The 19,378-nt window shown below is 36.9% G+C and overlaps 1 protein-coding gene across 3 annotated transcripts in view; it reads left to right on the forward strand.

Annotated features, from left to right (window-relative positions):
* The window catches only part of LOC110294789 (solute carrier organic anion transporter family member 6A1-like), a 178,356-nt gene that overhangs the window by 34,466 nt on the left and 124,512 nt on the right, over positions 1-19,378 (forward strand). For all 3 annotated transcript variants that reach the window (XM_021163258.1, XM_021163266.1, XM_021163273.1), the window contains one exon: positions 10,329-10,473. In XM_021163258.1, coding sequence (XP_021018917.1) covers positions 10,329-10,473 — 145 coding nt within the window. The remainder of the gene's footprint in view (positions 1-10,328; positions 10,474-19,378) is intronic.

The raw sequence follows: 19,378 nt of genomic DNA on the forward strand, positions 1-19,378 counted from the left end.
GGTTAGCAAGAATTTTATTGAGTATTTTTGCATTGATATTCATAATGGAAATTGGTCTGGAGTTCTCTATCTTTGTTGGGTCTTTCTTTGGTTTAGGTATTAGAGAAATTATGGCTTCATAGAATGAATTGGGTAGAGTACCTTCTGTTTTTTTTTTTTTTTTTTTTTGTGGAATAGTTTGAGGAGAGTTGGAATTAGGTCTTCTTTGAAGGTCTGATAAAACTCTGCAGTAAACCCATCTGACCCTAGGTTCTTTTTTTGGGGGGGGGTGTTGGGAGAATATTAATGACTATTTCTATTTCTTAAGGGGATATGAGAGTATTTAAATATCATTAATATTATCCTGATTTAGCTTAGGTATGTAATATCTGTCTAGAAAATTGTCCATTTCATCCAGGTTTTGCAGTTTTGTTGAGTATAGCCTTTTGTATAAGGATCTGTTGGTGTTTTGGATTTCTTCAGGATCTGTTGTTATGTCTCCCTTTTCATTTCTGATTTTGTTAACCCTGTGTCCTCTAGTGAGTCTGCCTAAGGGTTTATCTATCTTGTTGATTTTCTTAAAGAACCAGCTCCTTGTTTGGTTAATTTGAATAGTTCTTGTTTCTCCTTTGTTGATTTTGCCCATCAGTTTGATTATTTCCTGCTGTCTACTCCTCTTGGGTGAATTTGCTTCCTTTTGTTCTAGTGTTTTTAGGTTTGTTGTCAAGCTGCTAGTTTGTGCTCTCTTTAGGTTCTTTTTGGAGGCACTCAGAACTATGAGTTTTCCTCTTAGAAATGCTTTCATTGTATCCCATAAGTTTGGGTATGTTGTGGCTTCATTTTCATTGACCTCTAAAAAGTCTTTAATTTCTTTCTTTATTCCTTCCTTGACCAAGGTATCATTGAGGAGAGTGTTCAGTTTCCACGTGAATGTTGGCTTTCTATAGTTTATATTGCTATTGAAGATCAGCCTTAGTCCAAGGTGATCTGATAGGATGCATGGGACAATTTCAATATTTTTGTATCTGTTGAGGCCTGTTTTGTGACCAATTATATGGTCAATTTTGGAGAAGGTTCCATGAGGTGCTGAGAAGAAGATATATCCTTTTGTTTTAGGATAAAATGTTTTGTAGATATCTGTTACAACTGTTTGTTTCATAACTTCTGTTCGTGTCCATGTGTCTCTGTTTAGTTTCTGTTTCCAGGATCTGTCCATTGATGAAGGTGGTTTGTTGAAGTCTCTCACTATTATTTTGTGAGGTGCAATGTGTGCTTTGAGCTTTACTAAAGTTTCTTTAATGAATGTTGCTGCCCTTTCATTTGGAGTATAAATATTCAGAATTCAGAGTTCTTCTTGGAAGATTTTACCTTTGATAAGTATGAAGTGCCCTTCCTTGTCTTTTTTGATGTTTGGGTTGGAAGTCGATTTTATTCGATATTAGAATAGTTATTCCAGCTTGTTTCTTCAGACCATTTGCTTGGAAAATTGTTTTCCAGCTTTTCGGTCTGAGGTAGTGTCTGTCTTTATCCCTTAGATGGGTTTCCTGTAAGCAGCAAAATGTTGGTTCCTGTTTCTGTAGCCATTCTGTTAGTCTATGTCTTTTTATTGGGGAATTGAGTCATTGATATTAAGAGATATTAAGGAAAAGTAATTGTTGCTTTCTATCACTTTTGTTGTTAGTGTTGGCATTCTGTTCTTGTGGCTGTCTTCATTGAGGTTTGCTGAAGGATTACTTTCTTGCTTTTATCTAGGGTGTAGTTTCCGTTCTTGTATTGTTTTTTGTTTTTGTTTTTGTTTTTTTGTTTTTTTTTTGTTTTTGTTTGTTTTTTTTTCTGTTATTATCCTTTGAAGGGTTGGATTTGTGGAACTATATTGTGTGAATTTGGTTTTGTCATTGAATACTTTGGTTTCTCTATCTATGGTAATTGAAAGTTTGGCTGGGTATAGTAGCCTGAGCTGGCATTTGTGTTCTCTTAGTGTATGTATAACATCTGTCCAGGATCTGCTGGCTTTCATTGTCTCTGGTGAGAAGTCTGGAGTAATTTTTATAGGCCTGCCTTTATATGTTACTTGACCTTTGTCCCTTGCTGCTTTTAATATTTTTTCTTTATTTAGTGCATTTTTTGTTCTGATTATTATGTGTNGNGAGGAATTTCTTTTCTGGTCCAGTCTATTTGGAGATCTGTAGGCTTCTTGTATGTTCATGGGCATCTCTTTCTTTAGGTATGGAAAGTTTTCTTCTATAATTTTGTTGAAGATATTTGCTGGCCCTTTAAGTTGAAAATCTTCATTCTCATCTACTCCCATTATCTGTAGGTTTGGTCTTCTCTTTGTGTTCTGGATTTCATGGATGTTTTGAGTTAGGATCTTTTTGCATTTTCTTTGATTGTTGTGTCCATGTTCCATATGGAATCTTCTGCACCTGAGATTCTCTCTTCCATCTCTTGTATTCTGTTGCTGATGCTCGCATGTATGGTTCCTGATTTCTTTCCTAGGGTTTCCATCTCTAGAGTTGTCTCTCTTTGGGTTTTCTTTATTGTTTCTATTTCCCTTTTTAGATCCTGCATGGTTTTGTTCAATTCCATCTCCGTTTTGGTATTGTTTTCCTGTAACTCTCTAAGGCATTTTTGTGTTTCCTCTTTAAAGGCTTCTAGCTGTATATTTGTGTCTTCCTTCATTTCCTTCTTAAGGTCCTCCATCCTCATCAGAAGTGCCTTTAGATCCATGTATTGCTTTTCTGGTGTTATGGTGTATCCAGGACTTGTTATAGTGGAAGAATTTGGTTCTGATGATGCCAAGTAACCTTGGTTTCTGTTGCTTCTGTTCTTAAGCTTGCTTCCTGCCATCTGATTATCTCAAGCATTTGTTGTCCTCAATATATCTGATTGGAGCTTATTCTTCTTATAATCCCAGTTGATTCAGAACTCCTTAGAGTCCAGCTTTCTCTGTGATCCTTTGCTTTTGGGCTCCTATGAACCTGAAATTCTGGGTGTATCACAGTTCTTGGAAGTTAAGTTCCTCTGAGACCCTGAAATACTGGTGTGACCAAGCTCTTTTTATCCTGGGATCCTGTTACAGTGCCCGGAAGTGGTGTCTCCTTTGAGGAGCTGTCAGGTCATTGATCTTAAGATCATGTGGAGAGTCCTCTAGGGACCTTGGGAGTGTCTGCCGACCACACACCCAAGGTTATCTGGTGCTGGCGCAGACCAGAAGGGGCTTGTGATCCTGGTCGTGCCAGGTTTTCTGCTTCCCTAATGCTGTTTCAGGTCCCACGCAGTTGGATTGGAAGAGAAGTTGTGTTCCACTCACCAGAGGTTCTAAGATCTTGTGGAGAGTCCTCTAGGGACTTTTGGGGTGTCCGCTGACTTTGTGCCCAAGGATACCCCGTGCTGGTGCTGACCGGACAGGACTTGTCACCCTGATTCTCTTTCCTTATCTTTAAATGTGCTTCTTTTAACCTCTAATTGTTTCAGAGTTTCAGGTATAATACTGGGTAGGTTATTCATGCCTTCATAATTGATTTTTGTGCAGGGTGAGAGACAAGGATCAAACTTTATTCTTATACCTATAGATGTCCAGTTTTTCCAGCAATATTTGCTGAAAATACTATCTTTTCAAATCTGTAGTATAGATTGAGATCAGTGATGGTGAATTCCCCCAGAAATTCTCTTATTGTTGAGAATCATTTTTGCTATCCTATGTTTTTTGTTATTAAAGATAAATTTGAGAAATGCTCTTTCTATTTCTGTGAAGAATTGACCTCTGATTGTTGTCTAATTGTTCTGGCTAGAACTTCCTGTACTAGATTGAATAGAAAGGAAGAGAGTGGGGAGCCTTTTCTAGTCCTAATTTGTGTGGGATTGCTTCAAGCTTCTTCCCATTTTTGTGTTGGCTATTGGTTTTCTATATATTGCTTTCACTATGTTTAGGTATGGGGCTTGAATTCCTGACATTTCCAAGTCTTTTATCATGAAGGGGTGTTTTGTTCTGTTAAAGGTTTTTTCAACATCTTATGTGACAATCATGTGGCTTTCCTCTTTGGGTTTATTTGTATAGTGGTTAAATTGATATTAATATATTGAACCAACTGTGCATCCCTCTGATGAAACCACTTGATCATGCATAAGGATCATTTTGATGTGTTCTTGGATTCAGTTTGCAAGAATTTTGTAGAATAGTTTTGCATCAGTATCATAAGGGAAATTGCTGTGAAGTTCTTTTTCTTTGTTGGGTCTTTGTGTGGTTTAGTTATCAGAGTAACTGTGGCTTCATAGAGCAAATTAGTTGATGTTAGCAAATTCCTAACAATAAGAAATTGCCTTCTTTATTTCTGTTTGGCCAACAATAATTGGGCCAGTGGTAATACTGGTCACATGACCTGCACATCCCTGAAAGCCTAGGTCTTCTTTCTTGCTCCCATTGACAAATTTTGTTGCTTCTAGAAATGGTTTGTCATTTTTCCTGTGCAAAGTACCATATTTCTCATCATTTATTCACATTGCATTTTGATATCTGAGACCTTTAGGGGCTTCTCCATAGTCTCTTTGAAATGGCCTTATTTCCTTCAGCTATTTCCTGCAGCTGAAGCATCATGCATTTTTTATATTGGAAACTTCTATCTATACCTTAACCTATCATATTAGCATGGTACAGGTTCAACCAAGATCAGTTGTACCCCTTATCCACTGGTCCTAGCATGATGCCCACACCACTAATTACTTAATAAACATTTTACATTTGGTACTTGCATTTTCATATGCCAAGGTTTCTATCAAAACCTGTCTTGTATACCCTGGTATGATATGAATTTATTCACAGTTCAAACTTATGTTTGTAAAAGAATAAAATCAGTGAATGCTCCTCCTGATACTTGTATAATGTTTGTAAATATAATGTAGTAAACTTTTTCCCGGGCTCCTCAACTTTGTCTTAATCTCTTAAATCTGCTAAGTGACATTATTCTATAGCAGCAGCAGCAAATTAAGTTTGTTCTTGTATATGAGAATATTACCCTTCCCCCAGCAACTGATCTTTGACTGTATTATTACCATCAATGTGATTTACTGGTAGCCATTGTTAACTCAGACTGGCATATCGTACAATTGTAATCAATCCCCTCCTTTTTTGGGGGAATAATTCTATTTTGAGCAGGTCAGCTATTCAGAATTTGAGTCACATAAGGCAAGTGCATCCCATATGTAATTGTGACCTCTTTAAATAATCCTAGATCTATCATATAGGATACCTCACTATCTTGTCACAAACTTGTTCCACATCATTAGGAGGCATATGCTGTACAACTACTGGGAAAGCTATTGATGGTGATCTCTAAAAACTTACTCAGGTGACCTTAACTCTGGTGGTGTGCTGGGTTTGAAATGAATGGGTGAGCACCCGCATAGAAGCAGGGGAAGGGAGGATGGGATAGGGAGTTTCCAGAGGGGAAGCCAGTAAAGGGGATAACATTTGAAATGTAAATAAATAAAAATATCCAATAATAAAAAGTATTTAGGACAAAAAGAGAAAGAAGAATGTACTGAAGAGAACCAGTAGATCCAGCAATACCTCTCCTGGGCATATATCCAGAAGATCCTCCAAATGGTAATAAGGACACATGCTCCACTATGTTCATAGCAGCCCTATTTATAATAGCCAGAAGCTGGAAAGAACCCAGGTGTCCCTCAACAGAGGAACGGATACAGAAAATGTGGTACATTTACACAATGGAGTACTACTCAGCTATTAAAAACAATGAATTTATGAAATTCTTGGACAAATGGATGTGTCTGGAGGATATTATCCTTAGTGAGATAACCCAATCACAAAAGCAGTTACTTGATATGCACTCACTGATAAGTGGATATTAGCCCAGAAACCTAGAATACCCAAGATACAACTGCCAAAACACAAGAAAATCAAGAAGGAAGACCAACTCGTGGATACTTCATTCCTCCCTAGAATAGGAAATAAAATATCCATGGAAGGAGTTGCTGAGACAAAGTTTGGAGCTAAGATGAAAGGATGGAACATCCAGAGACTGCCTCACCTGGAGATCCATCCCATAATCAGCCACCAAACGCAGACACTATTGCATATGCCAGCAAAATTTTGCTGAAAGGACCCTGATATAGCTGTCTACTGTGAGGCTTTGCCAGTGCCTGGCAAATACAGAAGTGGATGTTCAGTCATCTATAGGATGGAACACAGGACCCCCAATGTAGGAGATAGAGAAAGTACCCAAGAGCTGAAGGGGTCTGCAACCCTATAGGTGGAACAACAATGTGAACTAATCAGTTCCCCCAGATCTCGTGTCTCTTGCTGCATATGTAGCAGAAGATGGCCTAGTCGGCCATCATTGGGAAGAAAGGCCCCTTGGTCTAGCAAACTTTATATGCCCCAGTACAGGGGAATGCCAGGGCCAAAAATTGGGAGTGAGTGGGTAGGGGAGCAGGATTGGGGGAGGGTATAGAGGACTTTTGGGATAGCATTTGAAATGTAAATGAAGAAAATATCTGATAAAAAATGAGTTCTTTTTCTCAAAACAGTCTGTTTCATCAAATTGTCTTCCCATTTCTTTGACATGACTTCCCTCTGGTGTAGCTTCTTTCTTTTCTCCTACAAGAATCTCCTGTTCTCTTGCTCATTCCTCAGGGCTGAGCACTTATTCCCCATTTTCTAGCAATCTTCATCTTCCAAGCACTTCCACACACAATTTTTTCTAGTTGCAGAACCAACTCTGCAACACTTTCAGAAATGGAAGAACAGAGTGAACCCTGTGTATTCCCATATTAGCCAATTTTTGTGTTCCAGGTCTCTCCATTTACTCTCAAAAACTTTCTAACTGCTCGGTCATTCTCCCAACTATTTTTGAAACAGAATTTGGGAAAAGAAACAGAATATCAAACAAATAAATAAACAAACAAACAAACAAAAAAAAAACTTAAAGCGATCAACGAAACAAACAAAGCCCCAGAAAATCCTGTTTGGTTTCAAAGCAGAGGATATTGCTTTGGTTGTAGCCACACAAAAAATTTTGCTGGAAACTTGAAAGGAAATATACATCTTTTTATCCCTTGTTATGTCCTCTATAGCATTTGGAATTCATTTTCCTATTCTCCCTAGCTCCCAATTTGGCATCACTTATCATTGGAGTTTTGGCTACTTAGTAATTTATAGATCATTTCTTAACTATTTTATTTTGCTTTGATTATGGTTATGTCAACTTTTTACATTGAATTACCTTTTTGTTTTTAATTTTCTTCAGAACATGTACTATTTTGCCTATTAATCCTTGAAACAAAGAATATGTGGGATGCATTTTCTCCCGTTCAGAGTTTGTCTCTTCATTCCAGTGGATGTTTTCTTTCCTATATAGAAGCTTCTTGGTTTTTAAATAATCTCATTTATCTCTATTCCTTCTATTTTCCATATCTTTGAGGTCATAGACAAAAGTATTATGATTGCTGATACTGATATAGTATAGCCTGTAACTTCCATCTTAGTAGACAGAGTTTATGGTATTATGTTTACATTTTAACCACCTGTGATTTGACATTTCCTACAAAATGAAAGACAAGGGTGAATTATGGTTTTCTGCAAGTAGACATTTATTCAATGAAAAACATGTCTCTATTTCAGTGTGTAATTTTTGATCATTCACCAAAAATCAGCTGGGTATAGATGACTGGACCTACAGAGTTGTATTTTTGCTTCACTGTATTCTTAATTTTGTCTGGGTCTACTGTGGCTCTACATTGCTCTTGATATCAGATATACTGACACTTCTAGCTGTGTTTCTATGTTGGGAATATCAATGTTGTTTTTAATAGTTCTGAAATAATACCACTGGTGTCTTAGTCAAGGTTGCATTGAATATATAAATCAGTGTTTTTTTTTTCCACGATTCAATCTTTATATCATTTTCATGTATGATATTTTATTTTCTGTGTGTGTTTACTTCAATTTCTTTAATAGTGTTTTACAATTTTCACTATAGAAGTTCTCCATTTCCAAGCTTAAACTTATTTCTGGGCATTTCCTTGATAGCTGTTTTGATTGTGAGTGCTTTCATAATTTCTTTCTCAGCATGTTCATCTGTATATGTAAATGTTACCATATTTTATAGTTTGATTTTATATACAACAAATTTTCTGCATTAAGGTATCAATTCTAACACCGCTTTACTATTGATTTTAGTATTTTAGTATTGACGTTCATAGGAAAGGATAGACTCTTAACAGTGACAATTTACTGTGTGCCTTGTTATTATATACCTTTAATTTAAACAAAAATTGCATTGTGGACTAAAATATAATTACAGTATAATAAATAATGCACAAACCTAAAATTTTCATGAAGGAAATCAATTGCAAAGTATTTGTATCAATAAATAGTAGGTTAAATTAGCATATATGTAGATATATAATTCATGAAATGATATATGAATGATATATTTAGCTGAATAACCTATAAACGTGGTACAATAATAATCACATGGTATTGATAGTTTAAACAATGACAATTTCCCCATTTGAATCTAAATAACCCACAGTTATAGGGTACACAATTTAATTATTCATTATCTCTGTGAATACACATATATTTAAAGGATTATTTGATATATAATATAAGCAATGGAAAGAATATTGTTCAATGTATAAAATCATAAATTTCAGAATTTCACACAGATTGTTTTCAGGTTCACATAATTCTTTAGGTAATATAATATAGTTAATGCTGACCTTGGTATATACATAGAACATGGAAGAAGAAATGCATTTTAAATAAGTTTTAAGTAATGTAAAACATAAAAAATGTATAGGTTAGATAATAAAGGCAAAAATGTTTCTCTTATGAATTAATCCATAGGCAGTTGAGTAGATTGGTAATGGTTATCTAAATGTAAGAAGTTAACACTTACCATAAATAATGAAACTTTTGCAAATCAACAAAAACCATAAGGAAGTGTAATAGAATAACACACACAAAACCACACAGTGAATGCCTAAATTATATGAAGAAATACACAGTTATGTGTTTAATGGCATGTAGATATTCACGTATGTTCAGGTTCACCTGGAAATATGTATGCCTACATGTGCTACCTGGTGACTCAAGGTGTGCTTCCTCAGGAGCTATCCACTTTTCTTTTATTTTCTGAAACACGCCAGCCTGGAACTTGATGTGTAGGCTAAACTAGCTTGTTAATTGGCTTCAGGACTATCCCCTACACCCATCTCTCAAAACTGATATAATGAGTGTGTACCACTCTATTTGTCATCTTTTAAATATGAGTTATGAGGGATGAGTTCAGGTCTTCGAGAAAAGCAAGCATTTTTACCAACTGAGACATTTCTCCATCCCCCAAACTGCAGATTTATTTGAATCGATTGAAACACAAAACAAATACTACCTTCTGTATGTCTTTATCACAAAATTTAGAAGCCTACAAACGTTAGCAGTGATGATCAAATATTTCTAGTTATGTGGTCTGTGCTATTGCTGTGTGACAAAACTTACTATCCTAACATAAAACTGTCTTATTTACAAGTGCAAATTTTAGATGAAGCTTATCCTCCAGAGGTTCACATGGGGTGACTAAATGCTCACAGTCTGAAAGACAGAGATATCTAGAGGCTTTCTTGTTCTCCTATTAGCTCTATTAATGGCTGGGTTTCAGAGTAATCAGATGTAGTCTGCTTGTACCGAAATCACCTTCCCATGCTTAGTGGCTTGATGGAAATTTACACTTCTGCAAGGGCCTGTGAAACTTTAAATATTGTTCCGATGAAACTTAGAGTATGTGTTTCTTCATTAGGAAACTGTGTTCTGATACTGAGGTGTTATTATAAAAATATATAACCTGAAGAAAATTCTGAATCAAAGTATGAAATAAATTCCTCATAAACCTCATATCTAAAAGCAGGATACAGAATTCTAAAGCTATTACACCATGGGAAATCAGGACTACATGCATGCAACTTTTTAATGTAACTATGTTTGTGACATTTGTGAGTTAAAAATGACAAAATTATTTAATCCTAATGGAACCAATAAATCTAGTGAAATCACATGATGCCAAATTAGACAGTACTTACCAATTGAGATAGGTGAATGCTAAAATATGAATGTATTTAATAAATCTCTGAGAAATACTTTCAACAAGCTACCTGATCTTTAGGTAAAAGCTACATTTGTGGTAAAGAGAAAACTACTAGTCTCATATGGAATTGTGTCTACTATGGAGTTATACAATTTTTCATAATTTCAATCATTAGATATAGACTATAGAAAGACAGTGCTGCATGTGCTAAGGAAAATCATTGTGATATTATCTGCTCTTTTTCAGTGTCTAATAAGGAACCCACTGGTGCTGTCCCAGGTAGTATGCAAATTCACAGAGTTTGCAACTTTTAAGTCATCTGCAGTTTTTTTGCCCCAATATTTACAAACTCGGTTTTTAATAAGACCATCAAGTGCCTCTATGCTCACAGGTAGATATTTCATCTTACTGGTTAATTTCAAAATTTTCGCAATGAGCATATCTAAGTGTGATATATATTTAAGAAATATGTCATGTAAGCAGAAGAGAGAATGTGTAGTGTACTTGAGTGTCATTTGCTAAAACTATCAAAGCAGGAACACTCCCAAGACCACATAAATATTTTTAATACATAAAATTTCACAGTGCTCCTTATATAGCTCATTTTATTCCTGCCTGCCTTCCTAGATAACTGTCAATTTCCTTTCCCCTCCTGTTTAAGAAACAACTGTTCTCAAGCCACAATCTATCCTTCTTTTAACTGCTTCTATATTTTTCTTCTTTTACTCAATGTACAAATATTTTTCTTAATTATTAAGTACTCTGTCTATACTCAAAGTTTTTCTAAAATATGTACATTGACTACTGATTATTCTATCTCTTTCACCAGAAACTGTATATTTCAGATTCAGATTGGTTTGAACTTAATTCATCATAAATATGCTGTGCTATTCTTTCTTTTTAACTGCCAAAATGTAGTAGGAGATTATAATCCTAATAAATCTGTATAAACAGACACACAATCCAGGTATTTTATTTACAAGACATATACCTAGATTGGGCAGATCTAGGGCTATAAGGCATTATTCCCTAGCTATAAAGACCCTTGTTCCTTGCTGTTTCTCCTGGCTATGCAGTTTTTATCCATGGAAGCTTCCTCATCCTTGCAACCCACTCTCTCAAACATCTAGTTCCACCTTTTTCTATCCACTACCCAATCATAGCCTCTAGCCTTTTATTAAATTGAGGAGAAGGTTCATGTTGCATTACTTGTGAACTTTAGGATCTGATGATCAGGAGCAATCACATCTCAAGGAACCACTATTTAGGATAAGAAGATAAGAATCATCAGACCAACCCACTACACCAGAGAGAAACCACAGTTTATGTAACACAATTGTTTGCTTATTATTATGCTAAGAGATATAAAATCATATTTGATCTTATTTCTGGTAAACAATGTCATAATACCCAAATCCACTGATATCCTTTTGTGCGTATTTGTAAATGTGTTCTATGTTTTGACCCCAAAGGTCAGTTTCTATTGTACACATTATCAGTCTCAAATTCTATTGAGAATTTGGCTCTCTGATAGACATTGTAAATGGAATATTTATAGGTTCTATAATTAACCAGAAATTGACTAACATAATAGTTGATTTTAGGCTATAAAAGTCAAGTAGGCATGTTACAGCAGTTAGTGTAAGAATAAAGGCATATGAGTGAAAGAATAAAGGCATATGTACATTAATCTTTAAATAAACACAAGATCTGGAATATAAGAAAGAGTGAATATAATATATGTGAGAAAACAAGGCAATACAAAACAAAACAAAATCTAAAGCCAAATATTATTGAATATTATCAAGAGCAGAAACATTGATCATTAGCAGATTATTTTTCACCATCCATTCCCCATGTTAACATATTGATCTCTTCATGTACCCTGGTACATCAGCACCCAAATAAGAGATGTATTAACAACTGCATGCTCTACTCTGACAAATAAGGATGAACATTGAGCCATTTTTGTTATCTACAGCAGAGACATAGACTCCAGTTCATCCCAAAGGAGACTATCAGTTTCTAATATTCTACAGTAAGTTAGTATTACATTTTTTCATTGGGCTGCAGTTCTAGGACAGTTCTCCAGGTTAGAGGATTGGGTCCAAAAAAGTACTAATTACAAGGTCTGTACCTGACTGGTGGTATCTCAAGATAGATTCTTAAAAGAAACCTAGTTATAACTTAAGGTAGATTTTTTAAACAGAAAATACTGTCTCCCATGCCAAGCAGCTAAAAGTTGCCAATAGCTCTATGGATAGGGCAAGAATTTGTTGCTCAACTCATATTTCCATGTTAAAACACTGTTTTTTTGTTTGTTTGTTTGTTTGTTTGTTTGTGTGTGTGTGTGTGTGTGTGTGTGTGTGTGTGTGTGTATGTGTTACCCACTGTGCTGGTTTCTGTTTCCTCTTCCACAATGATTGCTGAGCCTTCGGAACAGGTTCTCTCTATATATGACCCACTCAGAGCTAAGCATTCTTTAGGTTCTATCTCTGGATCTTGGCCATTGTGGGCCTCTGTGTTACTCACAATCTACTCTAGAAAGAGAAAATTCTATAGTGGTTGTTGTGAGATACATTAATTTATGGTATAATAATAAATCATTAGAACTTGATTTAATAGTATATCCATCCAGTAAAATAACAGTAGTAGGTTTTTTGGTAGGTACTATGATATGTTCAACCACTTGGGCACACCTTGCCAAGTTTATCTAGTTGTCAGGGTTAATATCTGGGTGTACCTGATGATGACTTTTTTCATGAGTAGCATGGATAATACCTTCCATATTACAAATGATAGCCAGTTAGAACCATCTTGATTTCTCTAAGTTTAATTATTCAAGTCTGTGTTGTCTCCCACAACTGGAATTTACTGCCAATACTGGAGAGTGACCAAGAAAAATGACAATAATCTGATATTACTAGTGGTAATGGTTTGAAGCCTCATTGTCAACAATTCTAAAAGACATAGCCCATTTTCCTGAGGCACAGGTCCCATGAAGTGATATGAAAAGTTGCCAGGTGATATTTGTACTCATAGTGAATTGTAACAGGAAGAACAGAAATAAAACAAAACAAACAAACACATATCTAAACCCTGACCTTTGAAAATCCAAACTTTGTATAATGGATATGAGCCATGCTTGCCCTTTCCTTCCAAGGAAAACACTCTTACACTAGTCAACATTTTTGCACTACCATGCGGGTCCCAGGTATTGGTGGCATGCATCTTTACTTGTTGTACTTTATTAGCACTAAAGTAATATTCTTCTTTTTAGCTTGATTTAAGGTATTGGTCAATATTTTAACTAATTTTGTTCGTTGAAATGAGGTAGGATGCAGACAAGACTGATTGTATGCTGCAGACCCTCTGGGTCCTTTCGTCTGCATGGAAAGTATCTCTAGTTGCAGGTGGGCAAGGAGTTGGCAAATGACAGACAGATGCACACAGGAGATTGTGTAGAAATCTGAATGTAATTTGTTAAGTTGAGCATCAAACTTTTTATACAGAAGAATAGCAAGAAACCAGGCGAGATACATTCACCAAGTTACAGTGACACAATACAAAAGGAATGTATACATCAAAAGAAGGCAGGGACCAGGCCGCTGCCACTAAGAAGGGAGCCAGGTGTAAAGATAGTCTATTGTTAAACCCACCACCAGGGGTTCTGCTCTAGCAGACCTTCTCATGAATACTGCAATACTATAACCCCCTTATTTCTTGGGCCCTGATAATTTCTTGTATGAGTATAACTTTTAAGTATCTGTGGAGAATCTCCATTTGTCAGAAGAATTCACCAACTTGTACTACATTGAGATTTCTATCTCAGTGGGATTCCCTAGCTCTTTCATAGTATTCTCTTGTTTGGGTGAGACTGGCTACTGTCCTTAGTAAACACTCTGCAGACTAGCCCTGAGCTGCTGGCTCTGTCTTTTGTAATGGCTAATTAGTTTCACTGTCTCTACCAAGCTCCTTGGCTTCAAGCATTTTCTAGGACATTGAAACCCTGACGAAGGCTTAGCTATGTCAGAATTCAATCTTAACAGGCACTTATAATAAGATAATACTAAAAGAGAGCACATGGATCCATACACCAGACTAACGCGGGGATAGGGTATGAGTATACGGGTTATGAAAACACCAAAGTTCCAGGAGGTGAGTTTCCGTGAAATTCTTTGCCTCGTGAGTGCTCCCAGGCCTCTCGGGCTGCCAAGCAAACTTCACTGGAGTGTGCATAGCAATTATGAACTTTAACTTTTCTGGAGATGAGGCTGATTTACAGTTTTCCTCCTCCAAATTTTAAGTGTGCCTGGCCATACGCAGTTTTATTAGTTTTGATTCCCTTTATCAAATTTTTAATTTTTAATCCTTGTATTATCTCCACAGTCTTTCTTCATTGAGTTTTTCTTAATTTTAAATTAAATCAATCAAGTTACTCTGTGGTGATTTGAATAGGAATAGCCTCTATAGGGTCCTGTGTTTGAATGCTTGGCCCATAGGAAGTGGCACCTTTAGGAGATGTGGCCTTGTTTGGTAGGCATGGCCTTGCTGGAGGAAGTGTGCCACTTATTGGCAGGGTTTGAGGTCTTAGAAGCTCAAGCTAGGCCTATTGTCACTTTCATTTCTGCTGCCTGACAATCCAGATGTATAACTCTCAGCTCCTTTTCCGGCAGATTGTCTACCTGTCAGCTACCATATGTTTCTTCCCTGATAATAGTGGACTCTGAAACTATAAGCCATCCTCAGTTAGATGTTTTCTGTTAATAGGGGTGGCCATGGTTATGGTGTCTCTGCACAGCACTAGAAACCCTAGCTAAGACACATTCACATGGTTCATTTGTTTTATATTGCTGCTTTTTATACTTTTTCATATTGAGATTTCCCCATGAGTTCACATGGACAGCTTTTTACGTTTATATGGTAGTCTTCATGACACGTTGAATTCTGTGTGATTTGGAATGATGAGCATCTTATGTAATGTTGTATTCATTGTCAAAAGGAGTCTCTAATACAGTCTTTACAGGGCTTTTGTTTGTGACCTCAGTTTTTCAGCAGATATTACCATGTCAAGAACAGAGTATCTCAGTATTTCTGCAAATCTTGAAAGAATGGACAAACACTGTCATTTCAAGCAGATGGGTAGGCATCCTAAGTTGTAGTATGCATACTCAAATGTGACTCCTACTGGAATGATAGCACTATTAGGAATTGCAGATCTCTAAAGATATTATGGTCATTGTTGCAATTGTGCTGAAAGGTCCATGGAATCACTGAAGACATATTATGATGATGATTAACATCTAGAATCATAGGTTTTACTGTATGACACTGACACTTCATGACCAGACTTATCAGTCACATGCAGTCTGCACTGCTGCAGCCTTGAATACAGTAGAACAGAGATGTAGATGTGCTCTCCCCTGTGTTATGTTTTCTTCTCTATTGCCACTCAGTTAATATTTGCCTGGAAATAGAACCTCAGCCATACCTCCCCATCCAGACTGGTGAATATGTGGGATTATATGCCTTCTCCCTTTCACTAAGTAAAAGTTTCCACTAGGTTCAAGCAGGAATGTGTTGTGATTTAAACCAAATTAATTCTTCAGTAACTATAGCTCAAGGACACAACAGTTCATTATACACTGGGCCTTGGGTTTTATCCTCAGTACATGTGGGACAGAGGAGAGACAAAGGTAGAAGTGATCTTTAAAATAATATAAATAGAAAAATAGAAACGGTAACTGAAAGGCTGGATTTCACTCAGTGAAGGAACCATTTGCCTAAGACACATGAAAATTCCCAGCATTTTAAAAACTAAAATAGTAAAAAGATAAAAACAGAAATAAAAAGAATAAAGAGGGAAATATGAAAAGAAAAGGGAGAAGAGATAAAACTCAATTAAAATGAAGATTATAGTATGAAAACTGGAAAGAAATGATATTGCAATATTAAAATGTAAATAGGTGGCTTGAAAAGTAAGTGAAAGTTTATTCCTTGCTAAGATTTTCTAGAGTTACAATTCTTAACGAATACACTGAGACTAGTAGAAGGCATTTTCTGATTATTCTATTTCTTCTCAGTTGTGAACAAACTAATAGGAGCAAAACCAAGCTATGCTTAACCTTTGGCAAACACACTGACTGTACTCTCCGGATTTGTTAAGTAGGCAATGCCCTGGCAGTGGATATTGATGGTAGAGCAGTGACCCTGTCTAGCAACATGGGCATAGGAGGAATATAATCTAATTTAGGTTTATCTTCTCTTAGGAAGTGTTACTCTGTACAGTGAATATATAGACAGTATTTGTGATACAGTGAGCTCTTTTCACTCAACAATAAACTTGGGAAGTCTGTGGACCATACTGAATTGGTATACATCTGCTCTAAAGGCTTTTAGTTTTATTTCAACCTGAGGCACAGGAAACATCTAAGACATAAGGCATGCCTGGAACATCTCCAACAGTGTGTGTGAACATACATCTGTCAGTATGTTGAGTCAGAGTAACTTGCCCAAGTTGTAATTTTCTCATCGTTTGGGATGGTTGCTTACCCAGGTGATGCAATGAGGTGTTCATGCAAACTCTGAGATTCTTCTGAGAAGTCTGAGACCATGTCGGGATTTACAGTCTGAGAATGGCTGAGTTCCTGGCCACAGAACTTCCCTCCAGGCAGCTCTATAACTGAGTTTTCTCTGTGCTTCCTGTTACTTTATTTTCTGAAGCTGGCTTGCTTTCACCCTCCACACCTGGTATGTAGTTCGGCTTCTTGTCTTCAGGATGCAGCCTTCAGGGCCACATGTTGCCTTCCACTGCCACTTTCCTGCCTAGGAAGAGGAAGTCCACCTCCCTTTTAAACTTTGTATTTGAGGAGCAAGGGTATTTGCTCACCTTGCTTTGTCATTCTCCCTTAGTCTGTGGAATCTGGTTAGGTTTTATTTCCTGTGCAGACAACTTCCAGGTTTCACCCACTCTTCCTTCCATGAGAAGTTCCATGTCTATTATTTTCTTTCCAGTCTACGGAAGAGAAAATTATTCCTGAGTTTCCCCATACTACCACCTTGGACATGAACTAGAAATTTTATTTTATCAAATGTATGTTTCATTATGTAAGTCACATTTCTTTTTTTTTTTCATTTTTTATTAGGTATTTTCCTCATTTACATTTCCAATGCTATCCCAAAACTCCCCCATACCCACACCCACCCCCAGTCCCCTACCCACCCACTCCCCCTTTTTGGCCCTGGTGTTCCCCTGTACTGGGGCATATAAAGTTTGGAGGTCCAATGGGCCTCTCTTTCCACTGATGGCCGACAAGGCTATCTTCTGATTCATATGCAGCTAGAGACATGAGCTCCAGGGAGTACTGGATAGTTCATATTGTTGTTTCACCTATAGGGTTGCAGTTCTTTAGTTCCTTGGGAGCTTTCTCTAGCTCCTCCATTGGGGGCGCTGTGATCCAATCAATAGCTGACTGTGAGCATCCACTTCTGTGTTTTCTAGGCCCCTGCATAGTCTCACAAGAGACAGCTATATCTGGATCCTTTCAGCAAAATCTTGCTAGTGCATGCAATGGTGTCAGTGTTTTGAAGCTGGTTATGGGATGGATCCCTGCATACGGCAATCACTAGATGGTCCATCCTTTCTTCACAGCTCCAAATTTTGTCTCTGTAACTCCTTCTATGGGTGTTTTGTTCCCAATTCTAAGAAGGGGCACAGTGTCCACACTTTGGTCTTCATTCTTCTTGAGTTTCATGCGATTAGCAAATTGTTTCTTATATCTTGCGTATCCTAAGTTTCTGGGATAATATCCACTTATCAGTGAGTAAATATTGTGTGAGTTCCTTTGTGATTGTGTTACCTCACTCCGGATGATGCCNTCCAGGTCCATCCATTTGCCTAGGAATTTCATAAATTCATTCTTTTTAGTAGCTGAGTAGTACTCCATTGTGTAAATGTACCACATTTTCTGTATCCATTCCTCTGTTGAGGGACATCTGGGTTCTTTCCAGCTTCTGGCTATTATAAATAAGACTGCTATGAATATAGTGGAGCATGTGTCTTTCTTACCGGTTGGGACATCTTCTGGATATATGCCCAGGAGAGGTATTGCTAGATCCTCTGGTAGTACTATGTCCAATTTTCTGAGGAACTACCAGACTGATTTCCAGAGTGGTTGTACAAACTTGCAATCCACCAACAATGGAGGAGTGTTCCTCTTTCTCCACATCCTCGCCAGCATCTGCTGTCACCTGAACTTTTGATTTTAGCCAATCTGACTGGTATGAGGTGGAATCTCAGGTTTGTTTTGATTTGCATTTCCCTGATGATTAAGGATGTTGAACATTTTTTTTCAGGTGCTTCTCTGCCATTTGGTATTTCTCAGGTGAGAATTCTTTGTTCAGTTCTGAGCCCCATTTTTTTTTTAATGGGGTTATTTGATTTTCTGGAGTCCACCTTCTTGAGTTCTTTATATATATTGGATATTAGTCCCCTATCCAATTTGGGATAGGTAAAGATCCTTTCCCAATCTGTTGGTGGTATTTTTGTCTTATTGACAGTGTCTTTTGCCTTGCAAAAGCTTTGCAATTGTATGAGGTCCCATTTATCGATTCTCGATCTTACAGCACAAGCCATTGCTGTTCTATTCAGGAATTTTTCCCCTGTACACATATCTTCCAGGATTTTCCCTACTTTCTTCTCTATAAGTTTCAGTGAATCTGGTTTTATGTGGAGTTCCTTAATCCACTTAGATTTGACCTTAGTACAAGGAGATAGAAATGAATCAATTCCCAATCTTCTACATGATAACAGCCAGTTGTGCCTGCACCATTTGTTGAAAATGCTGTCTTTTATCCACTGGATGGTTTTAGCTCCCTTGTCAAAGATCAAGTGACCATGGGTGTGTGGGTTCATCTTTGGGTCTTCAATTCTGTTCCATTGGTCTACTTGTGTGTCACTATACTAGTACCATGCAGTTTTTATCACAATTGCTCTGTAGTACAGCTTTAGGTCGGGCATGGTGATTCCATCAGAGGTTCTTTTATCATTGAGAAGATTTTTTTCCTATCCTAGGTTTTTTGTTATTCCAGATGAATCTGCCGATTGCCCTTTCTAATTCATTGAAGAATTGAGTTGGAATTTTGATGGGGATTGCANTGAATCTGTAGATTGCTTTTGGCAAGATAGCCATTTTTATTATATTGATCCTGCCAATCCATGAGCATGGGAGATCTTTCCATCTTCTGAGATCTTCTTTAATTTCTTTCTTCAGAGACATGAAGTTTATATCATACAG

Source organism: Mus caroli, chromosome 1 (genome assembly GCF_900094665.2).
Source record: "Mus caroli chromosome 1, CAROLI_EIJ_v1.1, whole genome shotgun sequence".
NCBI classification, from domain to species: domain Eukaryota; kingdom Metazoa; phylum Chordata; class Mammalia; order Rodentia; family Muridae; genus Mus; species Mus caroli.